This window comes from Oncorhynchus tshawytscha, linkage group LG15 (genome assembly GCF_018296145.1).
Source record: "Oncorhynchus tshawytscha isolate Ot180627B linkage group LG15, Otsh_v2.0, whole genome shotgun sequence".
In the NCBI taxonomy this organism is placed as follows: domain Eukaryota; kingdom Metazoa; phylum Chordata; class Actinopteri; order Salmoniformes; family Salmonidae; genus Oncorhynchus; species Oncorhynchus tshawytscha.
Window position 1 is genome coordinate 31,268,481 of NC_056443.1, and position 26,848 is coordinate 31,295,328.

Below are 26,848 nucleotides of genomic sequence, written 5' to 3' on the forward strand. Positions count from 1 at the left end.
CTTAGAGCTTACTAAGCCAGAGTTGGCATACCATTCAGATTCTTCCAGGACCTGTTTCCTTGCCACACACGCAGTACTTTCCCGTGCTGAAATGATGCTTTTACAGATACTGCATTACAACTATGGAACAACAGTTTAACTTAAACCAAACAGAGTCCAGAGCCGTATATAACCACATATCACACTGCTCTGGCTGAGTCCATGCAGGAGTCCTGTCAGCATATAGGTAAAGTGAACTAAAAGGGACTGGTGACAGACAGTACAATGTTCTAAAGACTGCAGTAGTGAATGGGGGTGAGCAACCGGGGAGGAAGCCTTCCCAGCTAGCCAGGGGATTGGGTGGGGGTGGGGGGTAAGCACTACTGACAGAAGGGGAGGAGGGGAGCAGAAATCTGGCACCTCTGCAACGACATTGCAGGTGCCTCAAGCAAGGTGAAAGGAAACACAGGCTGTCTGAGCGTGAGAGAAAACAAGAGAGGGAAGAGGAAAATGAGTGTGTGTGTTACATAAATGGTAAGGAATATTCTGCCCTACCACGCAAAAAAGGGTTCTCCCATTCTGCCCTACCACGCAAGAAAGGGTTCTCCCATTCTGCCCTACCACGCAAGAAAGGTTCTCCCCTATTCTGCCCAACCACGCAGAAAGGGTTCTCCAATTCTGCCCTACCAAGCAAAAAAGGGTTCTCCCATTCTGCCCTACCACACAAAAAGGGTTCTCCAATTCTGCCTTTTATTTACTTTGGTTTCACAGTAACTTTATGCAGTTACTGCTAACATCACCCCCCCATTCTCTCTAAAACATCGAGGGTTACCTGTCTCGAGGGGAACATGCATAGTTACGACAAGGCCAGTGGTTCATTAACTTACTCTCATTTCCTGGTGATGTAAGAGGTTCTCTTTGGGCCTGCCTGTCGCCGTTGGCACAGCGTTCTGATGGCAGGATTCTTGTCCACGTGATTAAACATGTATTTAATGGTCGCAAAAATGACAACTTATTTTCTATCAAATGAGCAGTTGGTGCCTTTTTGCTTTGTAGGGTAGTACAGTCATGATAACGAACTGCTTCCGCTTCCTCACTAGTCACAGGCTGAGAGAGCAGTTTACTGCATGGCCTCGGATTAGTACCGTAGTAAACACATCTACCAAACAGACGGTTGGCGTCTCACCCATCCCCTCACCCCGACGGCGGAATCCTATTTCAGCGACCACAAACACATGGAACTACCAGCCTCTGTGTGAATTAGCCTTTCACTGCTACTGCTAGGATGTTATAACATTGACTTGGTGTTTGTTCGGCGTCGAGGCTGGTCACGTAATCAAATAGTGAGATGGGCTTCAGTGCTTTTAGCGACTCCAGTGGCAACGGTATCCCAGGGTTACCGGTCTCGAGGGGAACACGCATAGTTACGACAAGGCCAGTGGTTCATTAACTTACTCTCATTTCCTGGTGATGTAAGAGGTTCTCTTACGGCCTGTCTGTCTGCCTGCCGCCGTTGGCACAGCATTCTGATGGCGTTGGAGAGGACAAACAGGCTTAGCAATAAGCACAGCGACAGTACAGGGTATAGTCGAGGGGTTACCTGTAGAAGCAATGCCTTACTGACATTAAAATGGCCACTAAAAGAGGCTGATTAAGTTGTATTGTAATAGTCTACTGCTAGACAGAGCAGACTGACAACAAAATGGAAAAAAATAGTTTTTTTTTTCTCTATGAACCATGTGAAGACCACTAGCAAGGGGCCAATACCACTGCAGAAGCATAGCTCCTTCCAATCCACTACTTTTAATGGTGTTGAACATACGCTCGTCTAGTGCACAGCCAGGAAATGCTTGGAAAGTCCATTTCCAGCACTGGGTCAGGACCGAGCACTCCACATCTCGTTCCTTCTCTCCCGCTATATATATATAGTGAGTGAGTGAGTGAGTGAGTGAGTGAGTGAGTGAGTGAGTGAGTGAGTGAGTGAGTGAGTGAGTGAGTGAGTGAACAAACACCAGACACTTCCACAGGAAAAACATTAGGGCTCGGAACTGCCAGGGACCTCACGATACGATATTATCATGATACTTAGGTGCCGATACGATACGTATTGCGATTCTATATGTATTGCAATTCGATACTGTGATTTTATTGCGATTCAAATGTTCCAAACATATGACTAACCATATGTCTGCGTCAGTCATGGAAATAAAAGTGTTGAAAACAAAATTGTCTTCCTATTTCAAAAAAGAAGAGGAGAACAAGCTATGAAGGAAGAACCCTGGAGTTTGTTCAGGTACAGCCAACTAGGGCAAAAATATGAACATATTGTCAAAACGATATGATATATTGTCAAAAATAATATCCTGATATTTAACTGTACTCACCCCCCCATCATTACTAGAAAGCATGAGTCTACTGCAAAACAACACTTCTACAGGGAAAACAGCAGCCTGTTGTGTTTCATAGACCGCTCGTATAACAGATACACTATACACTAATGGACAAATCTAATACAAGTACATCGGTCATCAGAAGCTGGCAAAATACCTTTAAAAATAAAAAAAATTCACACACACACTTCACCTCAGAGAGATGAGCTGAAAGAGGATGATGTGTAAAAGCTAAGCCCTTGCTGTCCTCTACCTCCTGCTGTCTCTCCATCATTCCATCTCTTTCTACTCCCTCACGTTTCCTTCTGTCAGACAGGGGGAGAGAGAACGAGAGAGGAGAGACTGTAGACTGCTGTGCTCGCCCCCTCATCGCGTCGAGCTGACAAACACACAGACAAAAACACACACACACACACAAGCTCACTCACCATGAATGCTACAGTTTCCGTACAGACACCCAGAACAACCAAGAGGATTTAAACTCCACAAACCATCATGGCTGCTCCCGTTGGCCCAGCTACAGCCCACACAGAGGACGAAGTGGTCAGGGTGACAGTGGGCCTGTCGATAGGACACACCCCCTGCTGGAGGTGATGCATGATACCGCCTCCTCTCCCTCTGTCACTCAGTCCCTCTCTCCCCCCTCTCAGCGTGCAGACGCTACACTGAGGCACTGAATCAGTGAGGAACCCAGAGGATCAGTGTGTGTGTGTGTGTGTCTGCAGCGCCTCGCTCTATTAGTCGCTGTGCTGAAAAAGAAGCCAGCCACTTTAATCAACCCCAGAGTGATGAATACAGCATCCATGTCTCAGCCACTCGGCACTCTGACAGCAATGCCTTGGGGTCAGCTTTTTATTCTCTCCCTACATTTCCCTCCCCGTCTCTCTGAATTATAGCCTGCTTGGTCTTGAAGACGGTGACGTCAGTGAGTCTTTGTTCTTCCGTGTCCAGCAACTCTGTTTAGCCTCAGAGGGGGAGGGCCTAAGCTAACGGGGAACAGGGATTGGTTGACTTCCAGGTGATTGACGGGTAAGTACCGGTGGGACAAAGGGGGCTATGAAACAACTAATTTCCTGCAGGCAAACGAGAGGGTGTGTGTGGGGGGCTCGATAATTGAATTCAGGCCGAGCACTCTCAAAGGGCTAAAAGTTATTGATGAAAAAAAAGGGCTTATAGTGTTATGGTGAAATAAAAGCAGGAGAGATAGAGCAGCAAACTAAGAAAACACAGACTCATTGCCCACCGGACATTGGCCACACCCCCTGCCATCAGCCAGCGGTTGCCATGGCGAGACAAGTGTCCAGACAGGTGCTGAAAATCTAGCCTTGCCATCCGAGCCCAGGCACCAGGGATAGGGTTACCACCGGAGGTGAAAATGCTTTATGCTAGACCAGGTTAACAGTACAGCGGATAGGTGTTGTAGCCCGTCCGGGTTAGAAAAACGACTGTCCACACTGAAAGGATAAAATGGTAGAGAAAGGCGTGACTTGTTGGCCTCTTTTAAATCGGAGGACTCTGGGTAATGCTTTCACGTCAAGGTTCACACTATCACTGTAGTCGGATACAACGATGCCACATGTATGATGGTTATAGGCAGATATATATATATAACACACACTACCAGTCAAAATTTTGGACACAAAGGGTTTTTCTTTATTTTTACTATTTTCTACATTGTAGAATAATCCTGAATACATCAATACTATGAAATAACACATATAGAATCATGTAGTAACCAAAAAAAAGTTAAATCTAAATATATTTTATATTTGAGATTCTTCTGTAAATTAAGTAGCCACCATTTTCCTTGATGACAGCTTTACACACTCTTGGCATTCTCTCAACTAGCTTCACCTGGAATGCTTTTTGATGTGCTTAGCACTTGTTGGCTACTTTTCCTTCACTCTGTGGTACAACCCATCTCAAACCACCTCAATTGGGTTGAGGTCATCTGATGCAGTACTCCATCACTCTCCTTGGTCAAATAGCCCTTACTGAGACTGGAGTTGTGTTGGGTCATTGTCCTGATGAAAAAAAAACGAGTGGGACAAAGCGCAAACCAGGTGGGATTGGCGTATCACTGCAGAATGCTGGTTAAGTGTGACTTGAATTATAAATAGATTTACCGAAAGTGTCACTAGCAAAGCACCCCCACACCACCTCCTCCATGCTTCACAGTGGGAACTACACATGTGGAGATCATCCGTTTACCAAACCTGTGTCTCACAAAGACCAAAAATCTCAAAATTTGGACTCATCCGACCAAAGGACAGATTTCAACCCGTCTAATTATCCATTGCTTGTGCTTCTTGGCCCAAGCAAGTCTCTTCTCATTATTGGTGTCCTTTAGTAGTGTTTCTTTGCAGCAATTTGACCACAAAGGCCTGATATCACAGTCTCACCTGAACAGTTGATGTTGAGATGTCTGTTACTTGAACTCTGTGAAGCATTTATTTTGGCTGCAATTTATGAGGCTGGTAACTCTAATGAACTTATCCTCTGCAGCAGAGGTAACTCTGGGTCTTCCTTTCCTGTGGCGGTCCTCATGAGAGAGTTTCATCATAGTGCTTGATGGTTTTTGCGACTGCATTTGTTAATTAAAATGCATTCCAGGTGACTCCCTCATGAAGCTGGTTGAGAGAATGCCAAGAGTGTGCAATGCTCAAATATATATTTAATTTGTTTAATAGTTTTTGATAACTACATGATTCAATGTTTTGATGTCTTCACTATTATTCCACAATGGAGAATATAGTAAAATATAAATCCTTGAATGAGTAGGTATCCAAACCTTTGACTGGTACTGTGTGTATGTACAGTTGAAGTCAGAAGTTTACATACACCTTAGCCAAATACGTTTATTAGTTTGCATATTCTACATTACTCATATGTATATACTGTACTCTATACCATCTACTGCCTCTTTCCTATGCCTGTTATGTACCATCACTCATTCATATATCTTTATGTACATATTCTTTATCCCCTTACACTGTGTATAAGACAGTAGCTTTGGAATTGTTTGCTAGATTACTTGTTGGTTATTACTGCATTGTCGGAACTAGAAGCACAAGCATTTCGCTACATTCGCATTAACATCTGCTAACCATGTACATGTGACAAAAAAAAATTGATTTGATTTTTAACTCAGTGTTTCACAATTCCTGAGATTTAATCTTAGTAAAAATTCCCTGTCTTAGATCAGTTAGGATCACCACTTTATTTTAAGAATGTGAAATGTCAGAATAATAGTAGAGAGAATGATTTATTTCAGCTTGTATTTCTTTCATCACATTCACAGTGGGTCAGAAGTTTACATACACTCAATTAGTATTTGGTAGCATTGCCTTTAAATTGTTTAACTTAGGTAAAACGTTTCGAGTAGCCTTCCACAAGCTTCCCAAAATAAGGTGGGCGAAATTTGACCAATTCCTCCTGACAGAGCTGGTGTAACGGAGTCCGGTTTGTAGGCCTCCTTACTAGCACATGCTTTTTCAGGTCTGCCCACAAATGTTCTATGGGATTGAGGTCAGGGCTTTGTGATGGTCACTCCAATACCTTGACTTTGTTGTCCTTAAGCCATTTTGTCATAACTGTGGAAGTAAGCTTGGGGTCATTGTCCATTTGGAAGACCCATTTGCGACCAAGCTTTAACTTCCTGACTGATGTCTTGAGAAGTTGCTTCAATATATTCACATAATTTTCCTACATCATGATGCTATCTATTTTGTGAAGTGCACCAGTCCCCCCTGCAGCAAAGCACCCCCACAACATGATGCTGCCACCCCCGTGCTTCACGGTTGGGATGGTATTCTTTGGCTTGCAAGTCTCCCCCTTTTTCCTCCAAACATAACGATGTGGCCAAACGGTTCTATTTTTGTTTCATCAGACCAGAGGATATTTCTCCAAAAAGTATGATCTTTGTCCCCATGTGCAGTTGCAAACCGTAAACTGGCTTGTTTAATGGTGGTTTTGGAGCAGTGGCCTCTTCCTTGCTCAGGGGCCTTTCAGGTTATGTCGATATAAGACTTGTTTTACTGTGGATATAGATACGTTTGGACCTGTTCCCTCCAGCATCTTCACAAGGTCCTTTGCTGTTGTTCAGGGACTGATTTGCACTTTTCGCACCAAAGTACGTTAATCTCTAGGAGACAAGAACGCGTCTCCTTCCTGAGCAGTATGACAGCTGCGAGGTCCCATGGTGTTTATACTTGCAAAGGGTGGTCACAACAAATATGGATTTGATTTAGATTTTTCTTCTGTTCACTCACTTTGTATTTTTGTTAATTGATAAAACTTGAATATTAACATGTCTATTTTTTGAAAGCCTTCTTACTTTATAGCATTTTTTCACACCTGCCTAAAACTCTTGCAAGGTACTGTATATAAATAAATAAATAAATAAATATAGGCCCTTTAGCAGACGCTTTTATCCAAAGCGACTTAGTCGTACATTTTAAAATTGGTGGTCCTGGGAATTGAACCCATTATCGTGGTGTTGCAAGCACCATGCCCTACCAACTGAGCTACAAAAGTAAGTGGGTACAAGGGCAGACATGGGTCATCTCAGGCCCCTCTGCCTATAGTCAAGCGGTGTTCCTGAAGGGCTTCTAATCCAAGCTAACAATCAACCCTAGCAGCAGCAGGTAAAGTTAAGCGAGAGGTTGAAGAGGTCCAGAAAAGACACCATTTCAATCCTTCTAGCGATATAGAGTGAAGCTATTGCTCGTCCAGTTGTAGTCAGACATAATGTCAGGGCTCGGAGGAAGTATAGGCCTTTTTGTTAGGCTTTCTAGCATGGATTAAATTTGCTATAATTTTACATCTCGGCCTCCTTGGTGCTTTTTCCTTTTTATGGGTTCAGTGAGAGTACCTATGTAATTGTACAACAGGAAGTCAGTGGCACCTTAATTGGGGAGAACGCGCTCGTGGTAATGGCTGGAGTGGAATCAGTGGAATGGTATCAAATACAACACATGGTTTCCATGGTTTCTGTGTTTAATGCCGTTCCATTCGCTCCGTTCCAGACATTATTATGAGCCGTCCTCCTCTCAGCAGCCTCCACTGAATTGTACAGATATTTGTTCTTCCATACACCAGCCACCATTCATAGTAGCCTGAGAACAGACCCGCATACTGCCGTTCTAAGTAAAGGCCTACCACAGGTATGTCAACACCATGAGGGGGATGTCCTTAGACACAGAGCAGGTAACAGACCCGCATACTGCCGTTCTAAGTAAAGTTTTCAGTGTTCAGTGTGATTTCAGTGTTTGATCTAAGCAATCCGACGCTTGATTGACTTCATGATATTTATGGGTCTAAAACGCATGAATGCATTTAGCTTGATATAACTTTACCGCTTGACCTTTGAACCACAGCTGTGAAGATGTGACATCACTTTAGTACACTAACACTTTGTGTGAGTTTGTGTGTGAGACACAGGGGAACAGGATGCGAGTCCAGCTGTAAACAGAGACAAACTTCCCCCCTGACCAGTCCAAAGCATCACCGGGGGGTGGCACACTGCCCTCCAGGACGTCGACAGCACCCGGTGTCACAAGAAAGCCAAGAAGCTCGACCTCGGCCACCCGGGCCACCATAGGCTCACGCCGCTACCATCTGGAAGGCGGAAATAGTACAGGTGCATAAAAGCTGGGACAGAGAGAGACTGAGAAAGAGCTTCTATCTCCAGGCCATCAGACTGTTAAACAGCCATCACTGGCCGGTCTCTACCCAGTACCCTGCCCAGAACCTTAAGAGGCTGCTGCCCTATGTACATAGAGTCATTTAACACTGGTCACTTTAAATCATGTTTACATACTGTTTCACCCACTTTATGTGTAGGGTGTTAACTCACTGCTCTAGAATGTAGTGAAATACTAGTCAATTCAAGAGGGTGATAATAAATTAATGTCTAGACCTATTTTTGTTTAACCTATGCTATTATGAATCACATTCAACTAATCATTAGATTGTACTTGACAATATTATAACATTAATATGTTAAGTGTTGATTAAATAACAACGATACACACACACAAACACACACATAGCTCAAAAAAATAAAGGGAACACTAAAATAACACATCCTAGATCTGAATGAATGAAATATTCTTATTAAATACTTTTTTCTTTACATAGTTGAATGTGCTGACAACAAAATCACACTGAAATGATCAATGGAAATCAAATTGATCAACCCATGGAGGTCTGGATTTGGAGTCACACTCAAAATTAAAGTGGAAAACCACACTACAGGCTGATCCAACTTTGATGTAAAACAAGTCAAAATTAGGCTCAGTAGTGTGTGTGGCCTCCAAGTGCCTGTACGACCTCCCTACAACGCCTGGGCATGCTCCTGATGAGGTGGCGGATGGTCTCCTGAGGGATCTCCTCCCAGACCTGGACTAAAGCATCCGCCAACTCCTGGACAGTCTGTGGTGCAACGTGGCGTTGGTGGATGGAGCGAGACATTATGTCCCAGATGTGCTCAATTGGATTCAGGTCTGGGGAATGGGCGGGCCAGTCCATAGCATCAATGCCTTCCTCTTGCAGGAACTGCTGACACACTCCAGCCACATGAGGTCTAGCATTAGGAGGAACCCAGGGCCAACCGCACCAGCATATGGTCTCACAAGGGGTCTGAGGATCTCATCTCGGTACCAAATGGCAGTCAGGCTACCTCTGGCGAGCACATGGTGGAATGCCAAAGAAATGCCACCCCACACCATGACTGACCCACCGCAGGCAGCAGAACGTTTTCCACGGCGTCTCCAGACTCTGTCATGTCTGTCACATGTGCTTTCATCTGTGAAGAGCACAGGGTGCCAGTGGCGAATTTGCCAATCTTGGTGTTCTCTGGCAAATGCCAAACGTCCTGCACGGTGTTGGGCTGTAAGCACAACCCCCACCTGTGGACGTCAGGCCCTCATACCACCCTCATGGAGTCTGTTTCTGACCGTTTGAGCAGACACATGCACATTTGTGTCCTGCTGGAGGTCATTTTGCAGGGCTCTGGCAGTGTTCCTCCTGCTCCTCCTTGCACAAAGGCGGAGGTAGCGGTCCTGCTGCTGGGTTGTTGCCCTCCTACGGCCTCCTCCACGTCTCCTGATGTACTGGCCTGTCTCCTGGTAGCGCCTCCATGCTCTGGACACTACGCTGACAGACACAGCAAACCTTCTTGCCACAGCTCGCATTGATGTGCCATCCTGGATGAGCTGCACTACCTGAGCCACTTGTGTAGGTTGTAGACTTGTAGTCTCATGCTACCACTAGAGTGAAAGCACTGCCCGCATTCAAAAGGTGACCAAAACATCAGCCAGGAAGCATAGGAACTGAGAAGTGGTTTGGTCACCACCTGCAGAACCACTCCTTTATTGGGGGTGTCTTGCTAATTGCCTATAATTTCCACCTGTTGTCTATTCCATTTGCACAAAAGCATGTGAAATTTATTGTCAATCAGTGTTGCTTCCTAAGTGGACAGTTTGATTTCACAGAAGTGTGATCGACTTGGAGTTACATCGTGTTGTTTAAGTGTTCCCTTTATTTTTTTGAGCAGACATTGCTCGTTCTGATATTTATTTCTATTTCATTTGTTATTGTTAGGTATGACTGCAATGTTGAACCTAGAAACACAAGAATTTCTCAGCGATAACATCTGCAAATGATGATTTGATTTTGACCCTCAGGTCACCGGGCCCCCCTCATTAGGTTACATATACCAAAGCTCTTGGAAGATTTGAGATCCTAATCAAATCTAATCAACGCTGACCTTTTGCCCCCAGCTGTCTCAGCTGAGCCACAGTGTCAGTGTGATCCATATTACTGAGGGTAGTGGCTTGTATTAGGAATCAATGGCAACTTACAGATAACATGGATTAACAAATGAGGTAATGAAGTAGGCCACAGTGAAGAGTGTAAAGGTTCATTTCATGGTGTGTGTGTGTATATACCTTGTGTATTTTCTGGGGGTCCCTCCCATCTCTAGGGGGGACCCTACCAAACAGCTTCCAGCCTGTGTCCTTCTGCTCCACTGGCACAGTGTCCTTCACTTTCTTAGCAAACAGACTCCTGAGAGAGAAAAAGAGAGAGACAGAACATAGAAATTAGGACATAAAACCCAGAGCCAAAGCTGCACACACACACACACACTCCCTCCACTACTAGGTCAACCCTGAGGCTAAGAACAACGATAATACAATGGCTGATATGTGCGTGTGTGGTGTGTGTGTGTGTGTGTGTGCGCACGTGTGTGGTGCATGAGTGAGACAAGCACACTAGCGGAATTCATGGATTTAAACAAAGCCACACAACGAACCAGTGGACTGTTAAAGACCCAGCTAAACCATATGAGGACTGGAGCAGGACAGGACAGGGTCAGCGGCAGACCACGTCAGGACAGGGTCAGCGGCAGACCACGGACAGGGCACGACAGGGTCAGCGGCAGACCACGGACAGAGCACGACAGGGTCAGCGACAGAGCACGACAGGGTCAGCGACAGAGCACGACAGGGTCAGCGACAGAGCACGACAGGGTCAGCGACAGAGCACGACAGGGTCAGCGACAGAGCACTAGGCTACACCTCCATTTAAAATACCGTCTTGACTTAAAGTAGGTAGAGCTAGAGCACAGCATAAGGAAAGATAATAATCTGTGGGGTTGGCATTAAAGAGACAAACTACTGTTGAAATAATAAAGTAGACGACATCCTCCCACTGTTTTGGTAAAAAGCTGAGGGATAGGGCTGGAGAAATGTAACCACTCAAATTCTTAGACAGGGCTATAGATGCAATGAATACTATCCATGATATCAACATTATCGTATTAACCATGTTGAGGCTTCTACAATGTAGTAAAACAAGATTCTATTTTGGGTTCTGAAGGGGTACAACTGAGCATCCCCCTATCCACATCGACGGGACAGTAGTGGAGAGGGTAGTAAGTTATGTTCCTCGGCGTACACATCACGGACACAGTGAATTGGTCCACCCATACAGACAGCGTTGTGAAGAAGGCGCAGCAGCGCCGCTTCAACCTCAGGAGGCTGAAGAAATTTGGCTTGTCACCAAAAGCACTCACAAACTTCTACAGATGGACGATCGAGAGCATCCTGTCGGGCTGTATCACCGCCTGGTACGGCAACTGCTCCGCCCACAACCGTAAGGCTCTCCAGAGGGTAGTGAGGTCTGCACAACACATCACCGGGGGCAAACTACCTGCCCTCCATGACACCTACACCATCCGATGTCACAGGAAGGCCATAAAGATCATCAAGGACAACAACCACCCGAGCCACTGCCTGTTCACCCCGCTATCATCCAGAAGGCGAGGTCAGTACAGGTGCATCAAAGCTGGGACCGAGAGACTGAAAAACAGCTTCTATCTCAAGGCCATCCGACTGTTAAACAGCCACCACTAACATTGAGTGGCTGCTGCCAACACACTGACTCAAATCCAGCTCACTTCAATAATGGGAATTGATGGGAAAATGTATCACTAGCCACTTTAAACAATGCCACTTAATATAATGTTTACATACCCTACATTACTCATCTCATATGTATATACTGTACTCTTTTGGGGAGATAGGGTAGCCTAGTGGTTAGAGCGTTGGACTAGTAACCAAAAGATTGCAAGCTCAAATCCTGTATACTGTACTCTATACCATCTACTGCATCCTTATGTAATACATGTATCACTAGCCACTTTAACTATGCCACTTTGTTTACATACTCATCTCATATGTATATACTGTACTCTATACCATCTACTGCATCTTGCCTATGCCGTTCTGTACCATCACTCATTCATATATCTTTATGTACTTGTTCTTTATCCCTTTACACTTGTGTGTATAAGGTAGTTGTTGTGGAATTGTTAGGTTAGATTACTCGTTGGTTATTACTGCATTGTCAGAACTAGAAGCACAAGCATTTCGCTACACTCGCATTAACATCTGCTAACCATGTGTATGTGACAAATACATTTGATTTGTTGATCTAAGATTAAAAGGTATACTCTTCAAGAATCAATGGGTACATATCATTCATTTTTAAGTCTGGCTAATCATTTACTAGAAATTAAGTCTGGCAATTAAGGTCTTATTCAATAAAAGGAAATGTCCTCACGTGTTCCATTGGATAAAACAGTTTTTAGTACCAAGTACTGGATAAGACCTAATAGGCTAAGAGAAGGACAGTCAGAACAGTATGTTTAGCTGGGCTAGATGACATTTAGAACCAAAACGCAAATCTCTATAATAACGCTTCACTTTCAAGTGGTCTTCATATATCCTTTAACAATAGCTTTTTAGCTTTTTCATTTCACCATCAACATAGCGCTTCAGGATACACAAAGAGACCATGGCTGGCTTCAATAAAATAAAAAAAAGTGGAACCGAGAGTGAAAAGAGCCAATTTCCTTGTCGTTAAGAGGTTAGATAACAGCCTATAAAATGGCGTGATGCCATCCAGTTCGTTTCCTGTTTTCCGGTGGAGTGAGCTTCTCTTTTCTGCTAGCCAATGAGCTATCAGACCGGTAAGGTTACTACCAATGGTTAGAAAGCAGAACCTCTACAATCATCACTGGAGTCAGAGTGAAAAGCAAATCCGGATAAAACAATGTATAAAAAAATAAGTAATTTGTTAAGTTGGTGACATAAGTCCTTTTAAGTGAAATAGATGGCTAAGTTACTATGAGCACAAATGACCAACCCAGAAAGTATACTATGAATAAGGAATATTAGGGCAGCAGGTAGCCTAGTGGTTAGATCGTTGGGCCAGTAACCAAAAGGTTGCTAGATCAAATCCCTGAGCTGACAAGGTAAAAATATGTCGTTCTGTTCATGAACAAGGCAGTTAACCCACTGTTCCTAGGCAGTCATTGTAAATAAGAATTTGTTCTTAAATGACTTGCGTAGTTAAATAAAATGTTTAATGAATAATGAATCCACTTCCCATACAGCACCGTAACTCTGGAAAGGGAACGTTAGGCCACACTCAAATTCACTGTACCAAAGCATATTACTTTGTGGCACGTCATTGATCACATATCCAAACATCAATACCTGCTCCCTGACACTCACACAGAGAGAAACACAGACAGCTGGCAAACTGTGTCGATGATTGAATCAAAACCGCAGAGTGAGGTACACCTTAACCCATTGGACAGTTTATCAACCGAGAGACTCTGGAGGATACCGGTGAGAGAATGACGTCCGTTTGATATGACCAGTTTGACCCCTGACCCCCCCCTAAGGATACCGGTGAGAGAATGACGTCTGTTTGATATGACCGGTGAGAGAATGACGTCTGTTTGATATGACCGGTTTGACCCCTGACCCACCCTAATGGAACCAGTCTCAAATGGCTTCAAAACGTAGGTATGCAGGACAGGGGCTTGCTTCTTCCCGTTGTGAAATGTCTCCCTAGTTTTCCAACCTATCGAAGTGTCTAGATGTGTACCCTTGAACCTGCCTAATGGTTGCCAAGATCAACAAGACCGCATCCAGGAACTAGCCAATGAGTAGTTGGTCTTGCTTCAAACAATCTCAGTCTACTTCAAAGCACACAGGTAAAAAAATAACTGCACTAGACAAACAGAACTTATAGCCAGTTTAAAGTAACCTACAATTACATTCAGATGTCCTTCATCGTTACATAAAAGAAGAGCGACCTGCTGCTTCTGAAAAAGGCAGGAGAGAAAAAGCAATGAAGTGGATGAGAGGCAAAGACGTGTATTATCATTGGCACCGGTCATTCTGGCTTTCCCAACTAACTCAAAACTGTAGTCTATATCTGAAACGGTCTCTAAAAGCTAGCTTGGTTAGCTTAACAAGACCTACCAGTGGTCACCATTGTTTTGACTTCCCAGTCTGGTTAGTTAACCAAGCTATATAGAGAAGAAAAATGGAAAGAAACCTCTGAATCAGGGAGGGCTGCATCCCATGTCGTCGGCGCTCAGGGGGTTAACTGCCTTGCTCCGGGGCAAAACGGCATATGTTTATCACCTTGCCAGCTTGGGGATTCGAACCAGCAACGTTTTGGTTACTGGCCAACGCCCTTAACCCCAAGACAACCTGCTGCCAGGCATTGTTTGAACCTGAGCATTCTGCACCTTTGTGAAATAGGTAACGCCAATTGCCCAAGTCAAGGTTCATGACCATTATCGGTGATCTGCCTGACCTGTCGATTATTCTGCGCCCAGGGAGCAACATCCAATCAAATTGCAACAAACATGCAACAATTTCAAAGATTATACTGAGTTAAAGTTCATATAACGGAAATCAGTCAATAGAAATTAATTAGGCCCTTAATCTATGGACTTCACATGACTGGACAGGAGCCGTGGGTGGGCCTAGGAGGGCATAGGCCAACCCACCAGCTATATCAGAATGAGTTGTTCCCAGGGCCTCCCGGGTGGCGCAGTGGTCTAGGGCTGTGCCACCAGAGACTCTGGGTTCGCGCCCAGGCTCTGTCGCAGCCGGCCGCAACCGGGAGGTCCGTGGGGCGACGCACAATTGGCCTAGCGTCGTCCGGGTTAGAGAGGGTTTGGCCGGTAGGGATATCCTGGTCTCATCGCGCACTAGCGACTCCTGTGTTGGGCCGGGCGCAGTGCACAATAATTTAAAAAAATTATGAGTTGTTCCCCACAAAACGGATGTGAAGGTCCTGGGCTGGCATCGTCTACGGTTGTGAGGCCGGTTGGACGTAATGCCAAATTCTCTAAAATGACGTTGGAGGTGATTTATGGTATAAAAATATAGATAAAATTCTCTGGCAACAGCTCTGGTGGACATTCCTAGTCAGCATGCCAATTGCACGCTCCCTCAAAACTTGAGACATCTGTGGTGTTGTGCGACAAAATTGCACATTTTAGAGTGGCCTTTTATTGTCTCCCAGCACAAGGTGCACCTGTGTAATGATCATGCAGTTGAAATTTAATCAGCTTCTTGATATGCCACACCGGTCAGGTGGATGGATTATCTTGGCAAAGGAGAAATGCTCATTAACAGGGATGTAAACAAAATGTGCCAAATATTTGAGAGAAATATGCTTTTTGGAAACTTTCTGGTTATCTTACATTTCAGGTCATGAAACCAACACCTTAGATATTGTGTTAATATTTTTTCAGTGTAGATAAAAGACAGGTGAGGTGCCTATGTATCGCCAGTATGCACAAAATGTTCCTTCAAACTGATCATGCCTTATCAAGGAACATGTTTTGTGACGCACAAACGCACCTTCACCATGAGGCCACAAGTCACCTTCACCATGAGGGCACGTGTCACCTTCACCATGAGGGCACGTGTCACCTTCACCATGAGGGCACGTGTCACCTTCATGCCAAATACTTCAAACATGTTTTCCCATTCTGCCTCAGTGACAGCAACTGAAGCAATGCAAGCAAGCAATATAAGAAATTTGACAAGGTGGTCAATGTGATGACAAAAATGTGTCCATAAAAACATTTTTACATTTAAAATTAAAAATAATAAATCACTAGAATCAAGAGAGCCTAATGGATGTGTATATTGGATCTGTCTAACTTTTCTTTTCGTTTCTCATCTTGAAGAATATCATTACACAACTCTTCTTTTCCTTGATGGACCTCATCCTTGGTTAAATGTCAGAAAGAGGTGTTGCCGAACAGCAACGTGCGCTAGGGGCCGTGTGGACAGAACAGCAACGTGCGCTAGGGGCCGTGTGGACAGAACAGCAACGTGCGCTAGGGGCCGTGTGGACGGAACAGCAACGTGCGCCAGGGGCTGTGTGGACAGAACACATTGTTACAGCCTTAATCTAAAATTAATTAAATAAAAAATCCTCAGCAATCTACACACAATACCCCATAATAACAAAGCAACAACAGGTTTTTAGAATTGTATTAAAACTCCAAAAAGAGAAATAACTTATTTACGTAAGTATTCAGACCCTTTGCAATGAGACTCGAAATGGAGCTCAGGTGCTTCCGGTTTCCATTAATCATCCATGAGATGTTTCTACAACTTGATTGGAGTCCAGCTGTGGTAAATTCAATTGATTGGACATGATTTTGGAAAGGCACACACAGTGTGATCGTGCATGTCAGAGCAACAACCAAACCATGAGGTCAAAGGAATTGTCTGTAGAGCTCCGGAACAGGATTGGGTCAAGGCATAGATCTGGCTAAGGGTACCAAAAAATGTCTGCAGCATTGAAGGTCCCCAAGAACACAGTGGCCTCCATCATTCTTAAAAATGAAAGAAATTTGGAACCACCAAGACTTTTCCTAGAGCTGGCCACCCGGCCAAACTGAGCAATCGCGGGAGAAGGGCATTGATCAGGGAGGTGACCAAGAACCCAATGGTTACTCTGACAGAGCTACAGAGTTCCTCTGTGGAGATGGGAGAACCTTCCAGAAGGACAACCATCTCTGCAGCACTCCATCAATCAGGCCTTTAATGTCAAGTGGCCAAACGTAAGCCACATGACAGCCATCTTGAAGTTTGCCAATAGGCACTAAAGGACTCTCAGACCATGAGAAACAAGATTTTCTGGTCTGATGAGACAAAGATTGAAGTATTTGGCCTGAATGCCAAGCATCACGTCTGGAGGAAACCTGGCACCATCCCTACGGTGAAGCATGGCGGTGGCAGCATCATGCTGTGGGGATGTTTTTCAGCAGCAGGGACTGGGAATCTAGTCAGTATCGAGGCAAAGATGAACTGAGCAAAGTACAGAAAGATCCTTGATGAAAACCTGCATCAAAGAGCACAGGACCTCTGACTGGGGCGAAGGTTCACCTTCCAACAGGACAACAACCCTACGCACACAGCCAAGACAACGCAGGAGTGTCTTCTGGACAAGTCTCGGAATGTCCTTGAATGGCCCAGCCAGAGCCTGGACTTGAACATCTCTGGAGAGACCTGAGCAGAGAAGAATGGGAGAAACTCCCTAAATACAGGTGTGCCAAGCTTGTAGCGTCATACACAAGAAGACTCGAGGCTGTAATCACTGCCAAAGGTTCTTCAACAAAGTAGTACTGAGTAAAGGATCTGAATACTTATGTAAATGTAATATCAGTTTTTTGTTTTGTCACTCATTTTAGATGAGTATAGCTCTAGACCCCATTTCCTCAGCTGTTAGGGAACCCGTATGACAACGTGATGCAGGAACTCTCAAAATCAACCCAAACACTGCGACCGGCGCACACACACACACACACACACACACACACACACACACACACACACACACATTTGAATAAAGAAATAAAAAATAAACATTGCCCCGGCATGCTGCATCTAAGGCTAGATTAGATTCGAATTCAGGCTGCATCACATCCAGCCGTGATAGGGAGTCCCATCGGGCAGCGCACAATTGGCCCAGCGTCATCCGGATTTGGCCGGGGTAGGCTGTCATTGTAAATAATAATTTGTTCTTAATTGACTTGCCTAGTTAAATAAAAGGTTAAATTAAAAAAATTAATTGTTTAAATATAATTTGTTCTCAATCACCTGCCTACCTTCCTGAGGGGAAAATAAATGAATTAGTAAAGAAGGGAGCTAAGCACTACACCAAGTCTTGAACTGCAGTAACCCCATCATACTACTGCTGTGATGAAAGAGCTTGACAGGTGAGAGGCTGGAGTGCAGAGCTGGGTGCTGACGGAAACATCTTCACAGAGCAACCTTGACACTGTTCTATTAGGGATTTTTTTTATACCTTTATTTAACTAGGCAAGTCAGGTAAGAACAAATTATTATTTTCAATGACGGCCTAGGACCAGTGGGTTAACTGCCTGTTCAGGGGCAGAACGACAGATTTGTACCTTGTCAGCTCGGGGATTTGAAACTTGCAACCTTGCGGTTACTAGTCCAACGCTCCAATGGGGGGGGGGGGATTCTGTAGAGCAGGGAGAGGCAACATGTTCCTAGCAGGTCCTGCAGGGTTTTGTTCCAACTAGGCACCACACCTGACCAACTGGGCTAATTGATCAGTTTAGTGATTTCCTAAATTCAACACCCCTGGTATTCCTGGTCAGTTCAATCCAAAACATGAAGTGGCTGTGCCCCCCGGGACCAGGGTTGCCTGCCCCCGGGACCAGGGTTGCCTGCCCCCCGGGACCAGGGTTGCCTGCCCCTCCGGGACCAGGGTTGCCTGCCCCCCCGGGACCAAGGTTGCCTGCCCCCGGGACCAGGGTTGCCTGCCCCCCGGACCAGGGTTGCCTGCCCCCCGGGACCAGGGTTGCCTGCCCCCCGGGACCAGGGTTGCCTGCCCCCCGGGACCAGGGTTGCCTGCCCCCCGGGACCAGGGTTGCCTGCCCCCCGGGACCAGGGTTGCCTGCCCCCCGGGACCAGGGTTGCCTGCCCCCGGGACCAGGGTTGCCTGCCCCCCGGGACCAGGGTTGCCTGCCCCCCGGGACCAGGGTTGCCTGCCCCCCGGGACCAGGGTTGCCTGCCCCCCCGGGACCAGGGTTGCCTGCCCCTGTACTAGAGTATCAGAATATTACTTCTGACATTATATCGATTCTATGACTCCAAGTATCGATTCTCAAAAATATGTTATTTTTGCTAGGTAGTTAACGTTAGCTAGTGATAGTCGGCTGTGCCTGCGCCAAAACTTCAGTATTTCTCCTCCTATAGCTTGGCCACAATAGTCTTTAAAATGGTGAGCCAACATCAGCACTTACAACATCACTGATCAAAACTAGTTTTTAATATGGCTCTCTCATAACTGCACTAAACAACCAAACAGATGACAGTCATTAACATATCACAGAGTAGTAAGAGAATATTCAGGACTTTCTCTGCGGGCCATGTTCAACAATGACACCAGGTACACAGAATCACACTTTGCCTCAACTAAACCTCTGGTTAAGTGTTCTTCCCAAATCGAGTGGCAAACAAATGCGTAGAAAACAGAAGTCTAGGATAGACCACTTTAAAGCCAATATGTATACACTATAAACAAGCAGGGAAGGTCAGAAAAACCCTCTCAAACATACAGACCTGTCAATGAAAAGAAGCAGTGAAGGGGAAGCCATCCTGTCCGTGAGTTCATCCACAACAAACACAATCCTCAATGCCAAAGCAGAACAACCTGTCCACTGTCCAGTGAGAAGCTCTTCAGATCCCCAGTAAGGGCAGGACAGTTCTCTTTCACAAACCCAGAGAGAAAGAGAACTCTTTGATATGGAGCAGTTCCTCTCATTCAGTCAAGCCTGACGTTCATAGTCGTATCCAGCAGAATAAAGAGAGCGAGGGATAGAGACAGCCACATCTGAGACCTAACCCGTGTTGAGAGTGTTCCCTGTCAGAGATCCTTAACCACAGCCCACTCTGCCACCACGCTGCCTTCAGAGTAAAGCAGTTTGACTGAGCAAAGGGGAGGGATAAGAAAGAATGTGCCAGCCTAAACAGAGAGAGTTTATTATCTATTTCACTTGTTTTGGCAATGTGAACATATGTTTCCCATGCCAACAAAGCCCTTTGAATTGAGAGAGAGAGAGAGCGAGAGAGAGAGAGAGCGAAAACAGAGTAAATGATCTGAGGGAGCGGCAGAGCCAAGGAAATCTCCCCAGTAGAGAAGAGGGCTACTCAGAGAGCTGAGGAAAACAAGTCTGTGGAGAGAAGGGGAACCAGCAACAGAGTGAGAGGAAGTGAAAATGCCAAACTGACTGCACTAAACAGACCTGTTGTGATTGAGAGGGCTGTGAAACCAGCCGTTTAACCACTTAAACACTGTAATACACTTCAGACTAGGTTATGATAATGCAATCAATGGCCATAGGACCATACACAGAGTCATTTTAACTAGGTCTAAAAACCCATCATTACACTACAGAGGGAGGCATACAAAACAAACTGAATGTAAATTCATCTGTTCACACTTGGCAGGCAGTGAATTGTTGGCACATGGGGAGATCTTAGTTAAATTTGCTGAATGGATTAGAATGGGATAGGCTGGGATACAGCTGTGTGTGTGTGTCTCTCAATTGGCTGGGGAAACATGTGTTTACATTGCCAAAGCAAGTGAAGTAGATAATAAAAATTACTCAAAAGTTTAAGGAATTATGGCTATATACACAGTGTTGTAATGACGTGCAAATAGTTTAAGTAAAAAAAGGGGAAATAAAATAATATCGTCTAGGTCCAAAAGGCAGCTTCTACCCCCCCAAGCTATAAGACTCCTGAACAGCTATTCAAATGGCAACCCAGATCACTTGCATTCTCCCACCCTCTTTTACACTGCTGCTACTCTCGTTACCATCTACACATATTCACTTTAAATCTACCTACATATTACCTCGACAAACCGGTGTCCCCGCACATTAACTCTGTACCGGTACCCCCTGTATATAGCCTCACAACTGTTATTTTACTGCTGCTCTTTAATAATTTGTTATTTTTATTTACTTAACACTTATTTTTCTTAAAACTGCATTGTTGGCACGTATAAATAAAAAAATACAATTTGATTTCATATTTACAATGGTGTTTGTTCGTCACTGGTTGCCCTTGTGGCAACAGGTTATACATCTTGCTGCTGTGATGGCACACAATGGTATTTCACCCAATAGATACAAGTTGATCAAAATTGGATTTGTTGTCTGTGTGTAATCTGAGGGAAATATGTGTCTCTAATATGGTCATACATTTCCCAGGAGGTTAGGAAGTGCAGCTCAGTTTCCACCTCATTTTAGGGGCAGTGTGTTCAGCCTGTCTTCTCGAGAGCCAGGTCTGCCTACGGCGGCCTCTCTCAATAAACAGTCAAAGCTTTCCTTAATTTTGAGTCAGACACAGTGGTGAGGTATTCTGTCACTGTAGTCTCTGTTTAGGGCCAAATAGCATTCTGTTTGCTCTGTTTTTTTGTTGATTCTTTCCAATGTGTCAAGTAATTATCTTTTTGTTTTCTCGTGATTTGGTTGGGTCTAATTATCTTGCTGTCCTGGGGCTCTGCTAGTGAACAGAGCCCCAGGACCAGCTTGATTAGGGGGCTCTTCTCCAGGTTCATCTTGCTGTAGGTGATTGCTTTATGGAAGGTTTGGGAATCGCTTCCTTTTAGGTGGAAGAATTTAGTCTCTTTTCTGGATTTTCATAATTAGCCGATGTCAGCCTAATTCTGTTCTGTATGCATTATTTGGCATTTTACATGAAGGATATTTTTTTGCAAAATTATGCATGCAGAATCCAGTGAGTTCTGGTAGTCTTTAATAGTTGATTCTAAGATTAGTATTTGACCCTGTATATATTTTTGCTGTTTGTTATAGAGCCAAAAAGATTGGAGAAGTGGTTTATCCATACATCTACATTTTGGATAGATAATTCTGTTGTTTGTTTATAGTTCTCCAATTTACCCAGAGTCGGTTAATTATATGGATTCTTCATTTTACATTGAGCTGATTTCTGACATGCTGTTCCTTATTTTTCCATAGTGTATTTCTCTCTCTCTCACTCACCTTCTATTGAGAGAATCACAGGATGAAGTGTGAGATGTGATGAATGGGAGAGAGTGAGTAGAGGAAACTACCTTTTCCCCTCTGAGCTCCCGAAATAGATGAAGCCAAAAACCCACACACTTCATTCATCTGAGCCTAAAGCACCTGCTGAGTGTTTGATGACTGTGATTTGGAAAGGAAGCAGTGAGGTGACTGGGGTCTAGTGGAGGGAGCTAAATGTGGGACCTGTGTAGTTTAACCAAATTGATTAATGAAATCATATACTGTGTGATCTAAATGAGTATTTTATTTATCAGAGAAATTCCCACACTGTAACAAGTAGGTTTGCAAAGCTACTGGTAATTTACCAAAGTTACCAAAATCTTCAGTAATCTATGGCAATCTATGGTAGCTTTGGTAATATATACTTGGAAGAACATATATATAACAAATTCATTTTTTATATCGGTGTTCATATTGTCCATGAGTTTGTAGTAGATAGAACATATGGTTCATGAGAAAATAATGAAATTAATGAAAAAAAAAAAAACATCTAATCAACAATGACATTATTTTTCAATGACATCTGCAACTCATCCAACTATGGACTTTTTTTCACAACTGCTACCAGTCTGACCCCAAAACATTGCCAAAGACATATTGATTTATTATATATAAACGTTGACGTTTATATTTAGGATAATGTTTTACAGCTGTGCCATTCTATTTATTTATTTTATCGTATTTGATTTGTTTTATTAATTTGACATGCGATATGGCCACACAGAGGAACAGAGTTCATTAGACAACTGTGATAATCTGAAGTACCCCAAAAGGCCACTAGATGTCTTCTGCTAAATGACTTAAAAATGTAAAAAAATGTACATGTTGGCAACTTTCAAGAAACATTTTATCAGAAGCTCTTATCCAGAGCGACTTACAGGTAGTTTACCTGGTAACCATAGTGACAAGGGTCCTCACAGTGGGCAGGCTTTTAATCCAACCCTACCAACACACCTGGTACAATGAACGGTTTGTACAGATATACCAAAAGGCCATTCAAACATCAACAGAGGACTATGTAGATATTGTGTGTGTGTGTGTGTGTGTGTGTGTGTGTGTGTGTGTGTGTGTTCGCTTCCATGCTTGGAGTGCCTAGCTACGATCATTTCTTTTTAAAACGTGACTGAACAATTACGGGGTGTGTTTAGGTAAACAGGTTCCCCATGACTCCAACGCCATCACCTGTCAAGCACAATTTCACAGGGCGAACGGGGAGAATAAGTTATTCATAGTAAAGCTGAACCAGCTCAGTTTCACATTGGAGGCATGAATGCATTCAACCATCAAATGTTACATAGGTCATATACACGTTACACAGGACAAGTTGACTGTACTGGACTCGGAGTGTGGAGAGGTGTACACGTTTTGTGAGTTTTTCACAGTAATCTTGAGCAATGTCTTTTGTCATAGTGTGGTATAGTGTGCACTGAATCTTATGTACACTTGCAACTAAAATCGCTCCTAAATCGAGCCTTATGTCAATGGGAGACCTGAGCTTAAAAATTTAGTTATGGACACAGACCTAAATAGACTGTCAAAGATCACACAGAGTGATAACTTCCATTGTACCTGTTGAAGAAGCTAGCCAGTGGCCCCAGCCTCTTGGGCCTGCCCTCCTCTGACCCCAGCGGTCTCTGTCGTGGGCTCCACAGATCCCCTCCGATGTCACCGCCCGGCGACGACGACAGAGTGACGTCCGAGAATTGGGCGGCGTCGCCCTCGTCCGTCTCCAGGGTGACGATGGCGCTGGAGTCGGAGGTGACCATGAAGTCCGGGATGTCCTCGTTGGACGCCGACAGTGTGGCCGAGAGCTCCGTGCTCAAGCTCGACACACTGCACACCGAAATGTCGTCACTGCGGTTAAGGTTTCCCCCTCCTATGCCGCCCATCCCCGTGGTGACAACTCCCACGCCGCCAGCTCTGGACCTTGGGGCGGGGCTGAAGAGGCGCACCGAGTCATAGCCACTGCGGGGGAAGGTGGAGGACTTGCGGAGACCAGCGCTGTCTCCAGACTGGTCTAGAGAGAGGGTAGCAGGGCCCTGGTCGTTGTGGTTGGAACCCAGGGTAAGGCCACAGTCTCCTGGTTGGGAGTGGATGTGCTCGGGGTGGTTGATCTCCAGGGTAGGGATGCCAGAGTCCTGGGAGGCTAGGCTGTGTTGGTCCAGGTCCTGCTCATCGGATCCCTGCTGGGGGTTGCCATAGTGCAGGGAGTGCTGGATGAGGGGGGGCTTGCTGTGTTCATGGTGGTGGTTATGGTTGTCGGAGCTGACCGTGCCGTTCTCCATTAAGGTACCTCCAGCCGCACCTGAAACCAACAAGGAATTATAGACGAGAGTCACTACTAGTAGTGATAATAATATTATGTGATATGGTACAGTGATGGTTGACGGCCTGTAATAAATAATTTTACATTTCAAAAATACCATTAATATTCACATATGCTCTTTCAGTACAACATTGTCGAATAACATTTGCCATGGATAGTCAACTCTGACCCTACGAAGTCCAGAGCATGCTGGTTCTCTGTTCTACATGATTGTTAACTGCACACACCTGGTGCCCCAGGTCTAAATCAGTCCCTGATTACAGGGGAACAATGAAGAAATGCAGTGGAACTGGCTTTGGTTTGACAGGTCAGTAGAGCTAAAAAGTCAAGCTCAAGTCTAAAACAGGGATTAGGTTGTCCACAGACCAATCACTGACCCAGAACAGTTTATTAGCCATGAAAGACACCTCCCATGCCCCTCCTTCCTCACCACCTCATCAGGACATGAGAGAACAGGAACAATGGAGCAGAAACACACAGGGAGAGGATCCGGCCAGTAACCAGGCTGAAACTGGATCCACAAACGTAGCCTAAAATGTGAACGAGCCTCCTGTACCGTGTGCCTGCCTGGGTCCCTGCAATTAGGCTAAGGCCGTATGGGAGTCAACGGTCTAAGGGAGCTTACTGTTGAGGTCCAGGAGAGGGAAATAAAGGGTGAAATGAAGACCCCTGGGGAGGGAGACTGTCAGAAAACCATTGCATCATCACATTTAATGGGAGTCTTAGAAATAATCAAAAATTGCATTTGCCCCAAAAAAGTGAGTGAATTTGTTCTGACAGTGCTTTGCTTATATTGCATTGACACACGCTTCTAGAAACCCTTTGACTGACCACAGTCAGTCAAACTACAATTACATTGGAAAGGGCATGTAAGTAAGCATTTCACTCTAAGGTCTACGTAGACCGGTTGTATTCGGCACATGTGACAAATAAAATGATTTGATTTGAAAAAGACATGCAAAGTTCCCGTGCTGCCGAGTCAGTGTGTGGAGCTTCCCGACCGGCTGCACCACATGCTGCTTGGAAACGGACCTGATGGAAACTGTCTGTGATAAAATACCTCAGTTCAGAGGAGAGCTCAAGGTCTCTGGGCAGAACTGGAAGAGATACTATGCTGCTGTGTGTGTGTGGAGAGAGCATGTGTAGATAGATACACTGCCCCTGGCACAAAGCAATAGTCACCAAGTGCTACCAGAGAAGAGGAAAAACATGGGAGAATACTGGGAAAAAAATATTCAACATGTCAACATGTAAAGTGTTGGTCCCATGAATCATGAGCTTAAGTAAAAGATCCCAGAAATGTTCCATACGCACAAAAAGCTTATTTCTCTCAAATTTTGAACACACGTGTTTACATCCCTGTTAGTGAGCATTTCTCCTTTGCCAAGAATATCCATCCACCTGATTATACACCTAGTGTATAATATCAAGAAGCTGATTAAACCGCATGATCATTACACAGGTGCACCTTGTGCTGGGGACAATAAAAAGACACTCTAAAATTTGCAGTTCTCTCACACAACACAATGCCACAGATGTCTCAAGTTTTGAGGGAGCATGAAATTGGCATGCTGACGGAATGTCCACCAGGGTTGGTGCCAGAGAATTGTCGCAATGATCTGTACACAATTCCTGGAAGCTGAAACTGTCCCAGTTCTTCCATGGTCTGCATACTCACCAGACATGTCACTCATGTTTGGGATGCTCTGAATCAGCGTGCATGACAGCATGTTCCAGTTCCCGCCAATATCCAGTAACTTCGCACAGCCGTTGAAGAGGAGTGGGACAACATTCCACAGGCCACAATCGACAGCCTGATCAACTCTATGTGAAGGAGATCTGTCGCACTGCTTGAGGCAAATGGTGGTCACACCAGATACTGACTGGTTTTCTGATCCACTCCCCTACTTTTCTTAAGGTATCTGTTACAAACAGATGCATATCTGTTTTCCCAGTCATGTGTAATCCATAGATTAGGATATAATGAAATTATTTAAATTGACTGATTTCCTTATATGAACTGTAAACTCAGTGAAATTGTAGAAATTATTGCATGCGTTTATTTTAGTTCAGTAAATGTATAAAACCTAATTTAACAGTGATATCCCACTGACTAAACCCACCTAAAGCCCCAGTAACAGTCCCCATGCAGCTGTAACCTGATCAAGAGGTTGTCATGGGAGTCACACACACAGGTTGTTGCTGTGCTACTGAAGCATGTGCTTATTTTTTATATCTAAACCTCTCAGCCACCGGAAAGAAGAAAAAAAAATAATTATATATATATTTTTTAATAAAATCAACATCCCTTTGCCATGACAACATTGATCATCATTAATCACGATAATGGTTTGTTTAGCCAGCCGGACGTTCACCGAGCGGTAATTCATTTTCAGATGTATGCAAATTACACCATATCATTCTTATTCTCTGGTAAGAAACTGAAATGACATTGCACTTCTTCGTCATTTCATCACGGTAATATTATTTTTATATATATTTTTTTAAAGATGTGTTTGGTGAGGCCTCCAGAGTGGCGCAGTGGTCTAAGGCTGGGCCACTAGAGATTCTTGGTTCAAGTCCAGGCTTTGTCGCAGCCGACAGAGGCCCATGGGGCGGCACACAATTGGCCCAGCGTCCGGGTTAGGGGAGGGTTTGGCCGGCCAGAAG

The 26,848-nt window shown here is 44.6% G+C and overlaps 1 protein-coding gene across 4 annotated transcripts in view; it reads right to left on the reverse strand.

The window, feature by feature from the left end:
* LOC112214826 (TBC1 domain family member 14) overlaps positions 1-26,848 on the reverse strand; it is a 59,147-nt gene that overhangs the window by 29,104 nt on the left and 3,195 nt on the right. For all 4 annotated transcript variants that reach the window (XM_042298465.1, XM_042298466.1, XM_042298468.1 and 1 more), the window contains 2 exons: positions 23,422-24,157; positions 10,322-10,439 (listed from right to left, as the gene is read on the reverse strand). In XM_042298465.1, coding sequence (XP_042154399.1) covers positions 10,322-10,439; positions 23,422-24,157 — 854 coding nt within the window. The remainder of the gene's footprint in view (positions 1-10,321; positions 10,440-23,421; positions 24,158-26,848) is intronic.